At 38.5% G+C, this 22912-nt stretch overlaps 1 protein-coding gene across 1 annotated transcript; it reads right to left on the bottom strand.

Annotated features, from left to right (window-relative positions):
- Nucleotides 1–1153: 1153 nt before the first annotated feature.
- On the bottom strand, nucleotides 1154–22524 carry loxl4 (lysyl oxidase-like 4; the record flags this gene model as incomplete). The annotated part of the gene is made up of 14 exons (XM_079248630.1): nucleotides 1154–1224; nucleotides 1307–1418; nucleotides 4102–4238; nucleotides 4559–4674; nucleotides 6203–6446; nucleotides 6517–6679; nucleotides 7008–7175; nucleotides 7268–7422; nucleotides 11182–11359; nucleotides 11442–11655; nucleotides 12016–12054; nucleotides 20829–21043; nucleotides 21125–21426; nucleotides 22215–22524. The coding sequence occupies 14 exons, from the start codon at nucleotides 22522–22524 to the stop codon at nucleotides 1154–1156; spliced, it is 2424 nt and encodes an 807-aa protein (XP_079104756.1).
- Between the last annotated feature and the right edge of the window lie 388 nt (nucleotides 22525–22912).

Below are 22912 nucleotides of genomic sequence, written 5' to 3'. Positions count from 1 at the left end.
AATTTTTTTAATGATTAAAATTAAATAAATTAACTATTATTCCTCTGCTTAATGGAAATTTTTCTATTTTTATGTATTATCTCAACTGTACTTACTTTTATTATTAATATTATTCCTGGTTATTTATGTAAAAAAAAGAGAATTTTTTGTCTTTAAAACTAGCTAACAATCCTTTTTACCGAATATGTTTGTAAGTGTGAATTCCATGAATAAATAGAGCATAAATATCAGATTTAAAACGAAAACTAAACACATACCTTACATTTAAATATCCCATTATGTAAAACACAATAAAGTCATATTAGATAAACACCGTAAAAATGTCATTTTGGTTGCTAATTAAAAGCAAGAGGGGTCAAACTTGAATACTGACATTAAAAATATAAAGTGCTTTCCTCCATAAAAATAAACTGATGTCTTGTTTTCTACTCTAAATATGAAGCACAAGTACATATTTATAAAATTGTAATTTTGTTAAAACCAAAGTAATGATAACATAACAAAGTAACTGTAACAGAAAAGTACCCAAAATATCCTGTATAACACCATTCACCTGACACCTGATGAGGTTAATGTGACAACATACAGTATTGTTAGAGCACCACTATTTAAGAAGTTTAAAAGCAAAACCATTGTAAATGAGTCCATTTTGAAGTCAAATAAAAAATATTAAGTTTTTTTTGCAAAATTTTCAATTTAGCCTCTTGTAACAAAGTTTACATATTTTCCATTTTTCCAGATCTGTAAGGTTTTACAACAGTACCAGCTTCCCTGTTGCTTGTGTGACACAGTCTTACACTGTCTGTTACACTGTCAAATTTCAGAAACTACTAATCCACATTCACAAAAATCTAAATAGTTTAAATCTCTTTTCATAATCTTTTTGTCTTTACAGCATAAACACACGTTGAACCAAGCAGTGCCTGCCCCACTCTTGTTGTAAATGGCTGTTTGAGCTCAAATCGAAGCCTCTGTGATAGTTGCTGTTGTAACATCATGTGCTAAAATTTTTCCACATCTGCCAAGGAGATGGACAGGCACCACTTTGCATGTTTTGTCATTGTGGGTCCCAAGGTCCTGGGACCATTGACACACCCTTCCCTGAATTGTCTTTGCCCCACTGGAAGGCCTTTGCACTGGACCCTGGGTTGAGCTACACAAAGTTGTTGGTGATTTGCCTCTGATGCTCAAACAGGTCTTCAATTTCTGCACTGTAGGCGTCACCTGTGAGGGAAAACATAAATGTCACAGCCGGGAAGAAATTTCATAAGTCTGAAGAAAGATGAGGTGTATTTTCTGTGCTTACCTGCATGACAACCATACATGTAAGCTCTATGGCCATCATATCTGCACCGACATCTCATGACGTTGTTCATAAAGTCGGACTCAGCCATGTCCATCGAGGGGTTGACTTCCACCTGCAAAATAATACAATCCTGACCAACCTCTGTCACCTTCCACTGACATCGTATCTCCAGTTGACCAGATCTATTCTCTGCACTCGCTGGCAAAGCCACTTTAAATAAACAGCAGTTGCATGTGAAATTGTGAGAGGGGCCGTTATTAAATAGCACTCGTGGCTGGAATTGTTTTTATAGTCAATTTGCTTTTCATCTATAAAAAGAAGACTGGATGACTTTTCCATGCAGCATTCCTATTTGTAAAGATGAGTGCTCATGCAGTACTTTCTCATAGATCTGATGCTTGAATGATGCTCATTTGGTTGTCTGCAGCTGGACATATGAACTGGGTGACACACAGCAGTAAAACACTTGCTTTTACTTTATGCTATGCAGGGCATTACACACACTGGGAGATCTTTAGGGGAAACCCATTGTAAAAAATGTTTATAACTTGTACAGAAATGCAACAAAGGCTTTTTTTTTTTACCCCAACAAAACATGGCAACTGGCCGCTAATGGGGTTCTGCAACTTTACAGGGAAGGGCTGACAGAATTTAGATTTAACACGGCGCAGATTCAAACAGTGGCAGAGGACAATTATCCTCTGCTTCTGAAACCACCACAGGGCTGCAAAAATAAAAAATGAATGTTAAAACTGTCGTGTCCTGAATGTAGCCATACATGTAACAATAGTATGTCATTTGCAGAGCGGCTCTGTAACTCTGCTGATATAACCATTCTCTTAATCTAGTATGGTGATAATACTGAGAGGCCATTTTCTTAAATAGCTGCCCTGCAAACTGCTACACCCACTTTAAGTACAGGTTACAAACAACTTCTTGGAGAAAGAACTCATTCTACACAAAAAAAAAGAGAAAAACATTTAAAAAAAAAAAAAAACACTGAATGCACAAAAACAGTATCTTAAATTTTCTGTGTAAACTACACTGTTGGCTTATTCTGAGAGCTGGCTCTGTGGCAGGACCCATCATTCAGTGAGAAAGTGGCTATAAAAATAAAAAACAGGGCTTGAGGAATTCCTTGGTGGCAAATTAGCTGCACTTAATGGAAGAAGGGCACTAGGTGCTGTTTGACTTAAGGGAGGCAGTGGCTAATTTGGGTAAATTGGTGTGTTTCATTAGCATTGGGTGGTTCAAGGACAGGCCTGCCTAGCCCTTCTGTAAAGCCAAGAATCAGTGAAGTCAAACATCATCTGTACTTTACTAGATAGAGGAAAGAACACGGTGCAGAGAGGGAAGCCTACCAAAAAAACTGCATTTTCCCAGTTCTGTAGTCCTGATAAATGATCACTTCACTGCACAGCTTTTTTTCTTGCTCTGTCTTTATAGTTATATTTCTCTTTAGAACTGAAATGACAACCTTTTTACCTCTTAGTGTTTCTCATTTCTTGCTCTCATTTATTTAAACTCCAGTTTGCCTTCCTCTGTCATCTATCTTTACACCTCTTTAGTGTGCTACAGTAAAGTCTGACTTTATAATTATGACCCACTCTAAACGCTTAAAACACATCCAGTTAGCACATGCTTTTACAAATGTGTGTGACACATCATGAGTTAATTAAATAAAGTGGTATTAAATAGAAAGCATTTAGGTGTTAATTACAAACATTTGTGGTTTGACCACTCAGACAGTAATTATCAAACAGATAGTTGAAAGTAATTGCCATCATGCTAAGATCTGAAGCATACCGCATACCATGGTGGGATCAAGGGTCTGACATGAAAATGGAGGATAAAGAGGAGTGGAGTCTTTGATGTGTTTTTGTCTGGTACCACAATGACTGGACACGACAAAAAAATGAGTGGTTGAGGTGATGACTGTGCTGAAAAAGGCCAGCAGGTTTAACTGGTATAGAAATAGAAACACTATCTAGTTATGAGGAAGTCCACCTTAAGAGCCTGTGAACATCTGGCTCTTAACTAAATCTCTGGTTGTGAAGAAATAATAAAACATAGAAAGAATGTGCCTTTTTCTTCTACTGAAGGTTAGGTGTAGAGCTTAACAACCCTTTCACATCTGAATGATAGATATCTGCCACAGTTCATTAGCTTATTTTGACATAAAAACAAGAAACAACAAACTTTTAGCCTGGTTTTGCCAGAAAAAATCCACCAAAGAAGTGCAACTGAGCTAACTTAACAGCACATTATGCTATATCTTGCATTTTTACTACATACAAAAACACGCACACAGAAGTGCAAAGTTTCTCTCTTTGCTAGCTAGCAGAAAAATAAGATACCAAAACAAAATTTGAGGTTAGTATTTCATTGAAACTGAAGGGCCCGAGTATTTAAGTTCCTGAAGGGTCATTTCAATTGGATCACCCCTACTAGACATATTCCTGACAGATACAATTTGGAAAACCTCCCCATCCTCAACCGTAATCCAAGATAGCAGCTCTGCTTGTTAGTACTTGTAAAACTGTATGAATGTACATCTTCCACTCCTCAGGCACATTTTAAGCTACAGTGTTTGCATTTGCGTAAAGCACAATTCTGACTGGTTTTGTCTACAATGGCAAACAAGGTGGGTGAGCAGATCCCAATGAGTTTCTGACTGCTGTATTGTAGAGTATAAGGTTATTCCCGGTTCCAACTTCAGAGTGGTGAGGTAAACGGCATACCTTCATGCTTGCTTTCACCAGTAATATTTTTTTTTTTAAAAAGTTACTTCTGACCTGAAAGATGTAATCGCCTGGCCGCACATCTGTCACATCAACCCACTGACAGTCGATATCGTGGCGGTAGGTGTCCCAGCAGCCCACAGAGATACCCTGATCACCCATGTTGTAGCAGGAGAACCGTTTCTGGAGTCCTAATACATGTTTATACACATGCCAAAACTTTTATCATTTACGACATCAAAACTTTTTTTTAATACTTCAAACTAATATTTCCAACAGTCTTTAGAGTCCTGGATTGCATTATGCTTCACTCTATGAGCACTGTCTTTTTTGTATTTCATTCATCACATAACAAGTAAATGGGGAGTGAACGTTCAAGAATAGCAACAATTTAATACATTGACCACAAAGTAAAAATCTGAACAGCTGCTGCAGAAATATTGATATCAATTTCCTGTTACTGATGAAAACAAGTATATTACTGGGACTCATGAATAGTGTTGAACATTACCATCAGGGCAGTATGTGTCCTCGAGACAGAAGCTGGCCTTGTGTCCCTCTGCAACCCTTGTACCATTCAGCGTCAGCAGGTCGTAATGTGTGAACACCTCGATGCTGTGGTAGTGCCTGAGACGTCAGAGGGGAAAGTCCAGGTGAGAGTGTGTGTCTGCTGAGTGTGTGCATTTATTTGAAATGAACACTGCATCCCTATGGCTCATTTCCTAATGACCTCACTGCTTGAACATGAGCATGGGTGTTACCGTAACACCTCTCACAGAAGCTTGTTTTAGCTGCGGCCTGGTTGGGCTGTTTACTTCTTCTAACTGAATGAAGGGCTTTGAAACCTGGTGGTGTGCTGTAATAATCTGAGGCAAATTTCACTGTGCATAGGCTATCCTGTCCTTTCTATGACACCCGACCTATGGTGGCTTGACTGGTGTAGCTGTTGTTTCCACAGACATGCTAATTAATCAGATTAGATGACCATGCTGTTCCCAACAGCAACAAACAGCCCCTAATGTCCATAATGTCCATTTTGCATGCAACCTGTCTCATCAAGCTTCTAGTATGTCACCAACTGAAAATAATGCAGTTCAACATAACTCAAATTAATTAAATATGTATTAAGCTATATCATTATTCCACATACATGCTATTTTAAGGGGAAACAATGTGCTTATCATCATGTTTCTGACAACATCTGAAAACCAAAGCTCACCTGCATACAGGACACACTAAGCCAGTGATCCCCAACAATGGAACTCGATGACCACTATCCTGCAGGGATAAAATGTTTCCTGGCTACAACACACAGGATTCAAATGAAATGGATCTCTACTATTCAGTCATTAATTTGAGTCAGGTGTGTTGAAGTAGGGAAACGTTGAATGTTGGCAGGATAGTGGGCCTTGAGGACCAGAGCCGGGGATCCCTGCACTTAGCCATAGCCTGTTACACTCCCAAAATCCCTCAGAACAATTACAAGAGCAAGTAAAAGTACTTAAAAATTGCAGAGGCCACAAAACCTGAAAACAAAAAGCCCAACAGCCCACCTGGTTACCAACGCTCTCATATGTACTTCAAGCTAATATCACTACCTGTTTCCATCATCAGGATAGATGCCAAATCTTATTTGGAATCCTTAACCTGAAAAACCTAATGTTTTTACCAAGATGAAGCAAATGTTATAATAGCCTTGAAGATATTGAAGAAATTTACATTTTCTCTAATGACAGAAACCTGGGTTAGCTGTGAGTGTGTTTAACATCTACTATGATGCAATCTTGTCACCGTTTTTTTGGCAAATGGTTATTTCCATTATTTGTTGGGTTAGAAGCTATAATAGCAAAATTATCCCCATCGCCCAATAGTAAAGAATCTTTAAAAAAAAATCTTGGATCCTGACAGTGACCCAGATCCCCCCAGAATGTAATCACTAAATCTTTATTCTATTTTAGACATTTCCTGAAAATTTCATCAAAATCTCTCCATAACTTTTTTAGTTTGTTGCCAACAGACTGACAAACCAACCAACCTGCTGAAAACTTAACCATATGGAAAGAAATGTTCTCATATAAGAGCTCTTTCCATTACAGCAAATGACACATCTAAGCTATCTATAAATTCCTTTTGCTTCTCTGCAGTGACGTCCTACCTGTGACATTGGTGCCAAGTCCAGCTTTCTTTTGATGCTTTAGGTCTGAAATCGGACCGACCCAGGTTCATGATGCGGGAGGAGAAGCGCAGCAGACGTCGGTGGCCATACGGCCAGTTCATCCTGGCAGCCGATGATGACAGACAGTTCTCCTCATGGGCACAAGTCAGCAGGTGGAGGGGACGGTCCTCCAGGTATGCTGTCTCTTGGACCAGTTGGGCATCAAGAACAAGGTCTGGGGCAGCTGAGAAGTGTCAGATATGAGATGTCAGCATTACAACAGGAGAAGAGGAATTACAGGAAGCTGAACTTACTTTCTGAACAGCTGACCCCAGCAGCTTTATTTCCACCCCCACGAGGACAATGGACATGGTTGTTGCGACGACACTGTTGGATTGAAAGCTCTGTGCCAACACAGTGAGTTCCACTGAGAATCACTTCACTTGCATTTGGGTGACTGGACCAGTACCAGGTCTCCTGTGAAAAGAAGAGCGTGAAGCAAGGACATGGTAAGCTTGACAGCTTTTTTTTTCAATAAGCATCACTCACTATTCGCTGCAGTGAAGACAGAGGCTGCAACTATGGATCGGTTTCTAAGGGTTCATTTCAGTTTCTCATTAATAACTTGCGCACTGCTGATACGGATGTTGACAGCTCTCAGAGAAATGATACCTAACCACTCCACTTCGTCATTTTCAAAATTACTTTAATTAGTTTAAGAATGAGATTTCTGCTTTGTTTTATTATTAAAAACTTTGAGAAAAATCTGTGATAACATGTCACAATTCGTAGGTTTGAGGGTTACCTGATGAGCGCTGGCAGCAAAGCCAAAGCCAAGTTGTCTGCACACCACCATAGCCTCATTGATGCTCCAGTTTTCACTACAGACAGAACCCCAGCGCTTACGACCTCCAACCTCCATCAAAACCTCCACACGGCCTTCTGATGGGACTCTTCCACCAGCAAGCCGTACCTGAAAATCCACCAGATTAAAGGGATTAAATGGGCTATTTGCTACTAGGGAGCAGTAATAAGGTTTGTACAAAGGATTCTATAGTTTTGTACCGTCTTCTCTGTGCCAGTCTTAGGAACATTGCATCGCACCGAGGCATCTTGGCTGTGTTTAAATGTCCAAGGTTGGACTTCCTGAAACTGGCAGTCTAGAATGGAGCGCTCTGATCCTGTGCACCTTACATTGTTCATATGAATAGGTCCTGTACCTAAAGAGGGAGAGCGTGTGTTAGACTGATAACAACACTAAAGCAGGGAGATAGAGAAACCACAAAAGCGCAGATATACATAAAGGGGCAGCATTTCTTTAACTGCCTGGGGCCACCCAGTGTTGCCAGAATAGAATTAAAAGATTTTATCATGCAAAGGAGCGCTCATAGATAGAAATGAGGATCTGTATTTATTTCAAGGGAACGAGCATTCTCTATTTTAGCATCATACCGATAATGAAAAGCTGCTATCTGTCATGACAAAATGCACTCGCAAGCTTAAAAGCTGCAGCAAAAATATTCACTTAGGGCATCTGTCACACCTCATTACCACTATTCTGTTGCTTCGAGCACAACAACAACAATGTGTTAGTCTGCCACCCTGAGTGAGCAAACAAGCCATATCTATGTCAGCAAAAATGAAAGGCTTCCTGGCGTACGTTTGTCTTTTAAACCCAGATAATCGCTAAACAACACAGAAGAAGATGGAAAAAGCTCAAGATTTTGCAAGAACAAACAGCTCATGGCATAATGATGGTAGTACATAAAAACACAGAACAAACTATGGTTTCAGTGTTTTCTTAAAGCAAAAACTGCAAACAGCAAACTTGGAAATGAGGCAGCGTTGAAATAAACACGGTCAAAAACACAAAAACTATGGGAGGGAGGCAAACCAAGAAAAAAGGGTGTAATGAAAAATACTTGGGCGGCCAGATTGCTGCGTAACCCAATCTCCCTCTGTGTTGGTTTTAGTCGATTGTAGGCCTGCTTCCATCCTGGTCATCATGCGTGGGTTTTATATGTATGAAAAAGTCAACTTTTCACCACTTCCACCTCTATCTGCAGTGTGAAGGCCGCAAAATAGATACAATCTCCCACTATTTAACTTATCAGGGAAAACTCACAAAACAGGTCTTCAACATGAGCGGTGACAGGCTCTATTTAAACCTTGCCTCAGAATAAATGCCAGAAAACCGACCACACGTGCTTTACATGCACACAAATACACACAAGTGTAAGGGTCTTTTCACTGTATGTATACATAGTACCCTCTGTGTATGTACTCATGTGCAAAATTATACAGTAAAATAACAGTGTTGGTTAAAAAGGAAATAGAAACATATCCTCTGTAATTTAACTCGGTGGTGGTGATGATAAATGGAATGATAATGTGAGTTGGCAGGTGGACTCTAAAAGGACTTCACTTTCACTCTCTCTTATATAAATTTTCTATATGATTAAACAAAGAACTTCAACAGTGAATACATTTCTTTAGACATCATCCGATCTGTATCTTAGTGCAATGTCCTTATTAATAAAGTTTGGATAAACCTGTCTGCCTGAGTGCATTCAAAATAAACCAGTTTAATATGATACTTCTTATACTAGTGGAGTGTACTTATATCATACAGAAAAGTTCAAGTTCATCAGATGTGATGAACTTGAACTCAGGCTTTATTCAAAGCCATAATGTCCATCTACAATCCTCTGCAGCAAACCAATCACTGACAACACTTATCACATCATTGTGTTTTATGATCAGAAATAATTTATTTTTTCCTGTGAAATTTCAGTTTAACAAATTAACAACTCAATTAAGTGACTGAAATTATCAGGAATGTTTGTGTATTTTTTACAGAACAGCAAGCGTATGGCATGCACAAACTAAACATTTTACACAACATAATGCAACACAATACTAAACACTATATTCTTTCTATCAAATAATTTAATTAGGCCTTTTCCAAAAGCACTTAGGTCTTCAAGCATGTAAAAAATTACATGTCACAGAAATACTGTATATAAAATAGGCTGCATGTTACAGACAGGAAGCTCTGAATGCTCTTTGAAGCCCAAGCAAGGAGTAAAATAGTACTGAGCTGTGTGTTTGTGTCTGGAAGAAAAGTGAACATATTTGCATGGTTGAGTTTACAGTTTCATTTGAGTTCATGGCAGTTTGTGTTGTGTTGGTTTATTTTGGCCCTCATAATATACAGTGTGAGAACACATGTACAAAGTATAAGTACAAAATCGACCAATATAAAGAAGAATGCTATGATTATTTCAACAAACTTCAAGTCCGTCACATGTCTAGTCTCATTGCTTTGAGCTAATGAAGCTAATCTCAGAAAACTGAACACTCTAATGTGTGGAAGAATGTGGTCTATTGTGTTGCAATCTGATTTCTTGTGTTTTTTTTCAAGATGAACACAGCAGACAGCTGTGATGTGTCAGATTTACCCGCATCACCATTCTGCTTCCTTCAGGTGGCTATTGGTTTTAATGGGAAAGCATTACAGCTGCTCGTGACAGACTGTCTAAAAATCAGTCATTAAGTCATAGTAAAAACGCTGATGAGGCTGATTTATAAACTAATGCTGCAGCTTCATCATCGGTACAATAAACATTGGTGTTAGTTTCTAGTACAGTTTTCTAATACATCATTCATATGACCAATATTCCCCTTTTTTTTAAAAGATAAATACAGACAAATCCATAAAGCATATGATTAGATTTTTTTCTCATGCACATAGGCCAAGCACATTTATATTACATCCATGACTGGGCAAATATTTGCAATATATATGATAAAGCTACATGACGGACACACTGAGAAAACATGGCACAGCAACTCACATTTAAATGAGCAGAGAAGAAGAAATATGACATGAAAGGAGAGAAGTTGTAAAGAGAGTAAAACTACCATATGTCAAAGCAAATTACAGCTGCAGAGCCACATCCTAATGTGAAAAGTCTGAGGCTGATTTTATGACACAGTGCCACTGAACATGCACATGCTGGTTGGGCCGTAGCAAATACGCAGATGTAGCTTAGCGGCTAGATCACTGAAAACTTGTTATAAGGGACCAACAGAAATCTTTTTAGATCTTCTTGATGAATGACACTCAAAAACCAAATGGTGATCAAAGCCAGATGAAAAGGGGTGTGAGGACTGGTGAAACGGACCCCTAGGAAAAATCCTCTTAAGCCGACCTTCTGGTACACTCATCAGAGAGAAAAGTTGCAGAATGAATATCTTCTTCAGAAATCCCAATTTCAGAAGTTCAAAAGTAAAAGTTATTAACTAATCCAATTCAAATACAAATTTGCTTGCGATGAATATTTGAACAGCTGAACCAGCAAAATATAATCCCATATTTCTTCATCAGCATTTTTTAGACTACACCCTAGCCTGAGGCATGGGGAAGCCGTTCTCTCATATATCTCACGAGGGTGGGGAGACCACTAGCACAGCTGGATACTGACTGAAACTGTGTGTGACACCAAATCTGGACATTTGAAATTGAAGGATGGGGAAAAATGAAGTACTAGGTGAGTCAATGAAAAGCTCACTTGATCTAGCAAGATTATGTCTCTGTCTTTGCTTGCCAAATCCTTTTCACTTTGAGTGTCTGTGCACATGTGTGTTTGGGCAGCTGGTAGCACTAGCAGTGTTCACATAATCACAGCTGGAGATTCTGCAATCAACACATTTGCAGCTCACAAGGTAACATACACAGACAGAAAGACAAACACACAGGCCCGCACATTATCTAATCAGTCAGGGCAGACGGGTGCGGCGTCTACGATAAGCAAAAGATAAGCAAGTCTTTCTGTCTTCTCTGGAATACCATGACGCATGATAAACACATTCAGACAACCAAATTGTAGATTCAAAACAACTAGATTAAATATAGAGTTTTACACAATTTCCAAAGTTGCATGAAAGCCTTAGTTTGAGGCAGTTTTCTCTCTTACCTTGGCCCATGAAGGCCCCATGCAGGGCATCCTGTGCAGTACCGAAGCCCAGCTCTCTGCACACCACACTGGAAGCCGTTCTGTCCCACAAGTGATCTACAATGGTTCCCCATTTTCCATCTCTGAGCACTTCCACACGACCCTCCCCCAGCCTGGGGCCAGCTTTAAGACGCACAGGCTTTAGAAAAGATGCAAAAATTAGATAACTTAATTTTTACGGAAGGATTATGTTTTTGTTGACACGATTTTATAAATCCTACCACAACTGGATAAGGAGCCTGGGGTCTTCCTGATGAGATGCGAGCGAACTGAGGACCAGGGACACACTTGACCACTGCGTGTCTTCCATTCTTACAAGGACTGGGACTTCGGGGGATTGACAGCTGAGCGTGGCACTCTGACAAGCTGTTCTCAGTTCCACGACAATGAACTTTCTCTACCCAGAAGCCCTTCTTTTTTGTCATGACACTTATTCTGAAATGATGAGAAGGTAAGCATTAGTGATATATTTTCAAGTGGGTCTTAATTTGCTTTGAATTCTCAGCAGCAACTGCCAGCAACCTTTGTTAAATTTTAGAAGAAAAACACACACACACACACACACACACACACACACACACACACACACACACACACACACACACAATCAGATTAAGCGTCGGTTACTCAGAAACTAATTAGTCTAATCTGTTTAATCAGTCGTGTTAAAGATTGGTTTAATAAAACACAAATGAACATTCTGCTAACAAAGCAAAAAGCCTTTAAATCTTGTTGAAGTTATCGGGTCTTGAAGTTATTTCCATCATGGTGGCCATATAATGGTCTTTTTATTACCTTGTTGAGGGATCAGCAGCCTTGGTATCCCATATTTTCCTGTAAAGGAGCAAAGAAACACACATGAGATCATAGATTCTGTACTGTCTACAGCAGGATGCTGTGTAAAATGAAAATGATAACTGTATGCAGTGGTTTACAAACCCATAGCTTATACTGACAAAAGAGCTTACAAAACAAAAAAAAACACACTACGTTTCTATTTCATGAAAAACATGAGATAATCTTGAATTTAATGACAACAATGCATCTCTAAAAGCCTAGAACAGGATAAAACGGGCTTGAAAAGAAAGTAGAAGACTTTAAATAGTCCATAATCTGCAGTACATATTATCAACAAACCATTCAGAGTGTCTGAGGAAATCCCTGTGTGCAGGGGATATGGCAGAGAATAATCACAGAGTACACGTGATCTTTATATCCTGCATTAAAAACAGCCATGACAATGCATAAGGTCTATTACATCAGTATGGCTCAGACAACATATGGTGTGCCATGAAAGAAAGCCTAGTATTGCCGAACAGCTAAATTCTTTTATGTGACAAGAATAAGGCGAGTTTATTTGGATCGCACCTTTCATGTAGAAGACAATTCAAAATGTTTTACATAAAACATTAAAAGCATTACAGATGGTGTAAAAAAAAAAAAAGCATAAAAGACAACACAAATAGCAAATCACAATAAAATAATAAATTATATTAAAATAATCATAAGCAAGATTATATTAAAAGTTACTGTGCAGATAAATCAGTAAACCACCTAAATATCCAGCAACTGGTCTTTTCAGGTCCAAGGTGTGTACTGACTGTTGTTCAGAGAAACTGGGATGCTACACATATGTAAAGAGGCTCTGTCCCAAATTGTTTCAATCAATCAATCAAAACGTTATTTGTAGAGCACTTTCACATATCACAAGGTAACCCAAAGTGCTGTAGAGGTAAAATAAAATAAATCAACATTAATAGCACAAAAATAAAAAGAGTTGAAAGACAATAAAATAGTTTAAAAAAAATAAATAAATTAAAAAAAAAGACAGAGAAGACCTAGTGGTCCTGCTCTCTGGAGTTAAAAGCCAGATATTTTAGATTTGTTTCTGACAACAATTTGATGGTGAGCTAATAATTTTTTAAAAAATGGTATATTGTCTCATTTTCTACATTTGCTGTCTTTGTCCTGATGTTAGCAAAGTGTTGGTTTACAAGATTATTTTAATCACTGGACTCACAATTTTTTACCTTGTAGTTAGTGACGCCACGTTGGAATTGTCATTATGTAAAATGATCATAGAGAAATTTGGTGTGAAGCAATTGGCAGCAAAAATATACACCTTTAGAAGGTAGGGTAACAGCTACAGATAGCAACAACTAGTCTAGTAAGAGTGAATTAGGTTGTGTTCAGTCGATTCATGATTTGATTTTTCTCTTTCTGTACATTTCTGCAGTACATTTTTTCACTCTATCTTTTTAACGTTCAGTTTTTTTCTGCTGAAAGGCTCAGTGTGCTCAGAGTAGCCAGACACACAGGTGTTTATTCATTGTTCAATATGTGCCAGGTCAGCATCTATTCTGGTTTCACATTCATTTCTGATATTATATTTGCAATTCTGAGAAGAAAAACAAACACAACTTTGCATAATGACAGTAAATAACACACTTTTAGAAGCTTATGGGGATACATGTGAAAAACAGTATGTCTATTAAAAGAATTGGAAGTGCAGTTTCTTTAACCATTAGTCAAAAATACTGGCATTCAACAAAACAATTACGTGCGTTTTGGGAATAATGTGGGAACTGCACCAGGATGAAACCTCATTACAGAAATATGTCAAACACATATTCAGTTCATGCCAAACCTTTAAATAACAAAGATATGCATGCGACTCCAGGATGTAAAAGCTATGCAAGTATCAACAAAAAGACAACATAGGTTATTTTGAACCTCCAAAACCACATGTAGTCCACAGAAGAAAAAAGAAAAAAATCATAACATGCAACATCAGAGAAAAAGAACATTTTTGGGAACAGAGGCTTCAACCAAGCACGATATACAAACAAGAACACTTGCACTGCATTGAAACCAAACACAGATTTATGCACTGAGTAGGCTGACGGACTTGGAAGGGACAACCTTCTGTTCCTTTGGCACACATGCAAAGTGGGACATGCCACACAGACGGTACATCCTTAGACCAAAAGGCATGTCCCATTACCAACAATGAAAAAATGTAGGTCTGCACACTAGAAATAGCTCCCAATGTCTTTTATTTACCAAGCACAAAACTACAGAGTATAGTCTGAGGAAGTACTGTGGCCCAAAATGTCACTACTGACCGAAACGTCAGCATTACAGAAAAAGCAAAAAATTTGATTTTGAAAAGAGAGAAAAAAATGCTTAATTAACAGTTATTTTAATAAAAGGAGGCAAATAAAAAAAAGTTGTAACTTTTATTTAAAACAGCTGAGAGTTTCAGCAAACCTGCAGTTTTCTGGGACTTTGTTCTGCATGTGAAGGGTATTTAAACCTGAAGGCTACCTCTCAATGTTTGCTTCTGACTCTGGAGGCTGAAAGTAGACCTGTTCCTGATGACCTGAGGGATCTTGTTGGTTCATAGCAAACCAGAAGATCCTGAACATATTTTTTGCCTAAACCATTCAGTGCTTTATAGCAGTCTACCCAGCTGTCAAGCCTTATATGTAGCAATGCAAAAAAAACAATTACTATTCATGAATCAGGATAATTCTGTTGTATCATTTTGAAGATTAAAACTGTTTCATACTTCTTACAGGGCGGAAACAAAAGGCTTGTTTGTTGGACTATAGCACGTGCACATACACCTGGATTTCATCAAACACTTTTTAAAACAGAACCTTGTTTTTCCAAGGTTATTTTTATTGACATCACAGATGTGAAAAGCTTAAACACATAGAAGAAATGTTCTCTAAAACATAACAAAATGCTGAGATCAGTGACATTCCCTTTTACAGAAACAAACACATCTTATGTATATTTGTGTAAAAGCAAAGGCAGGTCAATATTTATATTTCTGACATGCCTTTAAAGCTAAAGCACAAACCTTAAAAAATAAACTGAGGATGCTAAAATCAAGGGACTCATTGTCAGCAACGTAATGCTATGTTGTTGGTTGCGTGAAGTCACGGACTGCTGAATGTACCCTTTCCACAATCATATAATGACTTGTTTCCTGATGGTGCAACTAGTCACTTAGCAATGAGTACCTTATTGCTCTAAAGCTAAAAAAAAAAACACTCATCAGCATTTTTCAGCATTTTTTAAAAGCCAGTATACATTATTTAGGCAATCATTTAGCAAACTGACGGATATTATTTTTGAAAAAGACTTTTTAAGTGGGCTATTTTTCTGGCCCATTTAGAGCACAAACTCAGCTAGGAGTAGCTAAATGCAGGAGTTAAATTCTGAACATCTGCCCATATAATTTCAGCAGCTAAAAAGACCTCAGATGGTACTTTTCAGAACTATATTAAAGGTAATTTTTGATAAGGAAAAACACCAAGAACTCTATATAAAGCTGTTGTGCTGAGACCTTCTGTAAGTTGTAACTGACTCACTGAATAGATTTAAATACTTGTGCTCCTCCGTGTCTGGACTTACACTTGTAAAAATATCTTAAATGTGTCTGCCATGTGGCTTTGCAGCAGCATACGATAGAAAGCAAAGCGCATTCATGTACACATTTTCTCACGAAGCAAACATGTCTATGACTTGTTTGTGACCTCACCACAAGCAAATCAGCAAACCAATTTTCCCTCTTCAGAAAGCAGCAGGACTACTACTCAGGCTATAAAAAATGCCTGCAGGTCTTTCATTTGACTGAATTACAGCTATGCTGATCTTCATTGAGAAGCAATGAAATTTAAATTGTATATAGCAGATACACACACACATTATATACATATATATATATATATATATATACATATATATATATATATATATATATATATATATATATATATATATATATATATATATATATATATATATATATATATATATATATATATATATATATATATATCTTAACAAATTGTAAACTCATGCAGTTGAAAGGCAACCCAACTATTAGTTTGATTTTCATCTTCAGCAATCATCTGCCTTGTGCGACCATAAAGTTATCTTCACCACTTGATGTGATGAAGATAACTGGTGTGACCCAGTAGAGCAGAAGCTAATGATAATGGGCTCCCACCAGACTATTATGAGACAAGACTTACACCACCATTTAGGTTACCTCATCCTTAAGGCTTACTATCTCAGCTCTACTCTGAGTCCTTGATGTAAGTTTTAAAAGCAAATTCGTCATTTAAAAGTTAATTTTTGTATTAAAAATAGTTTGATTTAGTAAAATGTTGTTCATTTTAACTATAAAACAACAACTTTTAAGTAATTTCTAAAGACAAATATGGATAGATGCTTTAAGTAAAATCATTCATCTCTTAAAATTACTTTTAAAATTACTTGTGCATTTTTCTGTGGTCGGATATATTTAAATGATACTTGTAGCAGACAGTTAATTTCACTTAATAGTGATCTCAACTCTTGGCTATAAATAAAATGAAAAAGAAGGCCGAGATGAAGCATATTTTTCCTCATACAGAAGGAAATATTTTTAAAAGATAACATTTTCAGATTCCTCAGAGCGTCCATGAAAAGGAACTTGCTAGTGACACAATGGCTGAAAATCTCCACGAAGGCCTAAGTGAAAAGATAAAAATCACCATGCTTCAAATAAGCTTGGAAGACCCAGCTTCCACAGTCTGATGCAAGCCAAAAAGATAACCACTGGCATGCATATAGAAATTAAAAGATGGGGAAATAAATTAGAGAGGTCATTTAAGGAAGATCACACAGACAACAGACAGATAAACCACATTTGGTTACACAAAGTGTCACCGAAAGGTCTGAAAATGATACGCTCATCATAAGAAAATTTAAGATGAAAGATAATTAAACAAAATACCAGTTAAGTCCCTAAATCATAGTGACAGAGGAAGAGCAACAGCCGCTGACGCAGCGGCTGTTGCTGCAAACTGCTGCTGTAATTGGCCATATTTCACACAAGCAAGCAAAAATCTGGCACGTCTGGCCGCTGTACTCTTTTTTTTTTTTTTCCTCCATCACCTTTTTCTGTTCCTACTCTCCTCTGTATTTGCCAGCTCTGTTTTACTCTCTCTGTCTCACACACACATCTATAATTGGGAGTGTTTTTTTCACCCTCAGCAAAAACCCTGGAAAGCTTTGGTCCTGACCAACTTGTAATTACAGCATCTTTAGAGTTTTATCCAAGAGACACATGGAGCTGAGAGAGATGGCAGGGTTCAGGATTTCTAAGAATGGACTGAGATACATGGGGAAGGAGTAAAAAGAAGGTGTGTGTGTGTGTGTGTGTGTGTGTGTGGGGGGGGGGGGGGTCATTCAATCCTACATTTTCTGACAACTTTAGGAAGATGTTACACCAACAGTAAAAGAGTTTCCTTGTAAGTCTTCCTGATTTTTGTGTTTTATGTGGTTTTTACTTCTCTTTTTTTTTTTTTTTTTAGAGAATACTTTAACATAAATAACTAAAAAAGTAAGGCTTTTGTATTGTTGTAACCAGCCTGAAGTAAGAAATGCATATTAGCATGAACAAATGCACATTTATGCAGAATGAAAACAGATATAGACTTGAAAGCAAATGCATCACGGTGGCTTCAACCTCAGCAAAAACACCAGGTCACACCCGGGACAAGTTGACTAAAATGTAACAAATCATGACCACTTCTAAACTAGAGACATATAATTTACACACACACACACACAATAAAAAGAATTCAACTTACTGGCATCCATTTGCCTTACTTTTCTCATTTCCATGTTTTTAAATAAACCGTATAATCACTCTTTTTGTTTGTTTGTTTGTTTGTTTGTTTGTTTGTTTGTTTGGTCAAAGATTAAAAAAGTAAAGAAGTACTTCTATTTAGGCTTCTTTAGTTGACCTTAGAGAAAGATTTTAAATCTACATCTTAAACGGACAGTGGACAGATTCCCTGCAGGTTTCATGCCAAGTCCTTCAAGCTACAGCAACCCTGCTCTTTTTTATCAGTCTTCTTGGTAGGCAGCCAAATCACTGTTAACACATTGCAGCCATACAAATCCACTCCCTCTACTAAACTGTGTACGTGTTACCCTCAGTTCTCTGTATCCGTGCTGTCAAATCCTTACTGCAGAAGAAAACTGAGCAAATGCATAAAAAGCATCACACCTGCAACACAGGGAAGCTGAAATAATAAATGACCCCGTTCAGGCCACAAACAGAGTCAGGCTGTGCTGTTCAACAGCAGCTTATTCTGAGGGCCTTTTATGACTGAACATTTGATGGGACGTAACTCCCCACTCCAACAGCTGGACCTTGTTGAGCCTTCAGTGTTTCCAATAACACACTTCAACACAAATACCCTATTTTACATGTAATGCAGCGTACTTTCAGCAACTGATTGCTGTCCAGTTTTTTTAAATAAAACAAAAAGTCAGAAAAGTCAACTATTTGAGTGTCTCCTCTTCAACAGTTGCAGTATTTTTGGGAGGCTGAGGATTGTAGCATCTACAGTACAGAGCAGATGTTGTGGTCTGTCACCAGTCGTGTCAGAATAACCCCAGCCAATAAAGGGTGGGAATACCTAAACTGTGAATCACCTATGGCTAACAACTCTAGGAACAAGATCCAACTGGGTTCCCCTTCCACTGATGGTCAGACACTGCTCATTCCTATAACAACAGTGGAGTAATTTCCTGCTAATGTGTGGTCCTTTTGTGGTTTTACAGCAGAACCTTCCTCAAAACCACTGCTTTTTTTCAGCAAGCAGGGAAGAAATGTCCATCTGTGTCAAAGAAGCTGAAGGAAACATCTAAAGACACTACATTAAGCACATGTCATACATGTTAAAATGAACACGTTTTGCTTTGAACCACTTAATTTTTTAAAGTAATCATTTGAAAAACATAAAATTAATTAATGTAAGCTTAAAGAACAATAGTTATGAATACTGTGTGCTCTAAACACTGTTCTAAGCTACATGCACACAGAGACAAAGCCTATTTCATTTTTAGTATCCCACAATGACAGAATCATTACGGGAAGTGTGTGTCCACACATAAAGGACTGAAAATGCTGTACTGGTATCATTACGATGATACCACGACGACGATGGGGGAAAGTTGGACAAAAAAGGAGACATTTGTGTGGATTTTAGGCTCTTTACAGATTTAGCTCTAAAAGCCATTTTATTCTCAGTAGCTTCTGCAGCATAAACACAACAATGTAATCTGGCATTGCTGTATCTGTTTGTGGGGTTTGAGAGTGAGAGTTGGGGCTATGGCATCATCAGCTCAGAAAATACCAGATGTATACACAAAAACTAAATAGAGGTGTTTTCAGCTTTTTCCTCTTTGAAACACAATTTAAAAAATGTTCCCTTTTGGGCAATATGAACCAAAATGTTGTTCCACATGGAAAAATTGCTTATAATAATTAATAAAAAAGAAAAACATTTAAGGAAGTACGGTACATTTAGACTCATTTCTCATGGCCCTTATTTATTTTGTTTTGTAATTTTTATCTTTTAACTATTTCTCAGACATTTATTTACTACAAGTATGGTATGGCTTCAAAGTGGCAGAACGGCAGAGCAAAAGGAAATATGAACCATGTGACAGAACACTAGCCAATCAGAGAAAAGTGCTCTTTCCAGAAAGGGGTGCTTTAAAGAATAATAACAATAACAGAGTTGTTTCTTCAAGCTATAATAATAAGAAGAAGAAGAAATTTTTTTGTATCTATTTTTTCTTTAGCTTGTGTCTTAAAACTTGAAGTATTATTACATATATCATATCAGTGGTGCCCAAAGTCGGTCCTCGGGGGCTGCTGTCCTGCAGGTATCCAATGTATCCCTGTACCAACATACTTGGCTTTCATTAAATGGATCCAACAGCCAATGAAGTTCTGCGCAATGAGTGATTAGTTGGAGTTGGGTGTGTTGGAACCAAGATACATGAAAACCTGTAGAATTGTGGCCCTCAAAGACCGGAGCTGGGATCCCCTGTATTATTTATTTTAAAATTACATTAATCATAAAGACAGATTCGGACTTGCAGCATGTCAGATAATCGACAAAAATAAATAAATATGTGGCGGTTTTGCACTTGAGGATGTTGGTTTGCCAGTAAGACGAGTCCACAACTTCTCTCAAATCATTATTTTGTTCTCCTACAGCAACAGCAAGTCTCAGTGGGGTATAGATGAGACAGTTAAACCACAATCAGCAGTAATATTACACCTCAACGTAGGTATCTAAAGGTTTAAGCACCGCTCTTTGTCTGAGAGCAGCAAGCTGAAGATAGCATCAGAAAGAGAGGAGAGAAGAGTGAACAAAAGGCAATGAGGTGTGCAGAGGTGATTTGCCATGAGCGAGGTGCAGAGAAAGGGCAATGGAGAAGGGACAGAGATCTCTTTATCATCATTCCAAAGCTGAGAAAAGGATAGTGTAAAAGGGGACATAGAGGTGAATTGGCTGGGGAAGAAAGATAAGCCCAGTATAAGCCTTTTTCTCAAAGTGGCTCTATAAGCGAGATGTTGCTGATGCGTTTTCTTTCTTCAAGATGTGTTTTTATTCATTTCATAATAGGATGTATTGCACAGCATGTTGGACTTTTGAACCACGATCCATAACACTGAGCTGGGTTCATAAAGGTGAATAGTGTTGCTTTCAGTTCAGCAGTTGAGAAAAAGTCATACTCACTTGTATGTGTTGACGTTGTACTGAGTAGCCTCTGGAAAGCCAAGCATCCCACACACAACCCGGCTGCTGTTGAGACTCCAACCCAAATCACAAACTTGCCTCCATCTACTAGCATGCTTCACTTCCACTGCACCCTCTGTGATGAGGCTCTTCTTCTTGGTCGCCATGAGGATGGGACGAAGACGTACCTCCTCGATGCGTACCTTACTGTGCCCCTTTCAGAAAAGATAAATAACACATATGATTACATATCTTTCAGACAGTAGCAGGAATCTAAAAGATGGAAACTGTTGTACCTGATAGTGGGGGTGTCTTGGAAAAGAAGGAACCTCATACGAATGCCCGTTTCCATAATATTCATATCCTGGATGCCTCTGCGATGCCACATAGCCTCCCCACTGAGGCGCAGTTCTGCTGTAAGACCTGGCAGGAGTCGTGTTGCGTCTGCTGGTTGGTTGATCCAACCTTCGCTCATGCATGCACACCACCCCTAAATCTTCTGAGTGTTTACAGTCATTCACCCCCCAACCGTTGTGTTTGCAGTCCTTCAGGGACCTCTCAGAGCCACCACAGCGTACATTATCCATCCATATGGGACCTTGTGAAAAAAAAAAAATTCATAACTTCATTCGGTGGGATTTCAATTGCCTGTACAATAAACAAACGAGAAAGAGCATCTACACAACAGCCAGAATCAGTTCCTAAACATCTAGCACTTGACTTTTATTGGGAGGCTGATTTAAGGTTGCACCTTAGCAGCGTGTTTAGCAGTAGATACACAGTATTTTACAAGGCAGCAGGGTGCTGTAGATCCTGTTCCTGAATCCATTCAACCTTCTCTTTAATTTGGATTTAAAAGCAGCAGTAAAGAATGTCCATAAACCACAGCAAGTGTTGCACAACTCTGGCAGGCAAATGCTGTCATTATTCTCATACAAATGCCCCTTTTCTGCCCATATATTTGCTCTGCTGGCCTGCAAGTAGACCTTAATGAAATGTAGGCTCCAATCCCACAAGTTATCTTTGTCACTTTATGATGCCAGTTAATTTTAGATTTCATAATTACTGGTCTTTTCATGAAGCCATGAATGTGAGTTGTGGGCTGTTCTGCAGCATAGAAGATTTGGAGGTGGCAGGCTGAGATAAACTGGCTAATAAGGCTGCCTGCCTCTGCTCACTGTTGATCTTACAGTGATTCTCATGACAAGCCTGAAAAAGCCCAAGTGTAATTAATATAGTTAATTAGCATAATGATAAATAGCTTTTTGGAAAGTTATTCAGCACGTCAAGGCTTGTTCTGTCACAAGTAAATATTCAGCATTGTTTTGGTTGTTACCGAACTGAACACATTTGTCTCCATTCAGCAAGGTTCCTGAGTGCTCTCACCAGTTCCTTCTCCATACTTTGCACTGTGGGCCCACGTTACAGCTCCCCTGTAGCCCAGCTCTCGGCACACTACGTCAGCCAGTTTTATGTCCACTTCATCATCGCAGACTGTTCCCCAGGTGCTGTTGTGCAACACCTCCACGCGCCCTTCATGCGCTTCTCGCGCAAAGTTGCCCGCCAGACGCACTTTGGCTGCAGGCGCACGAGAAGCTCTGCGCTGGGACGTCATGGTGAGTCGAGGCTCCGCCTGCGCACGGCAGAGGAGAAGCAGCAGCAGGAGGCAGAGTTGCAAGCAGAGGATGCGGGTCATCGTTGAGTGAGAGGAAGAACCCTGCAGACACAAAAGGTGGTCGTATGGCTCAGTTTGCTGCGCTTTTGTTTCGTGTTATGAAACTATATAGGTTCAGGTATTTGATTGGCTCGTCAAGTAAATGATCAGTTTGATGTGGATTTCATCTGCTTCAGTTCATCTCAGTACAAGTCAAACAGCGAGTCAATTGCAGCTAAGATGACCTTGATATAAAACAGACCAACGCTGACATCCTCTGGACAAAATTTGTTTAGTCTTGTAGCCATTTTTTATCAAGATATGAGATAAGCTCTGAGACAGTTGCCCGTGCTGGGGTAACTTATCTACTAACAGTCAGCGAGATATGACTTGATTTATTTTGTATGCCCGTGTTTGTTGGTGCTACAGT

This window comes from Telmatherina bonti (assembly GCF_933228915.1).
Source record: "Telmatherina bonti genome assembly, chromosome: 11".
Classification (NCBI taxonomy): domain Eukaryota; kingdom Metazoa; phylum Chordata; class Actinopteri; order Atheriniformes; family Telmatherinidae; genus Telmatherina; species Telmatherina bonti.
The sequence above is the reverse complement of the archived record's forward strand: the minus strand, read 5'-3'. Positions and strand labels throughout refer to the sequence as shown.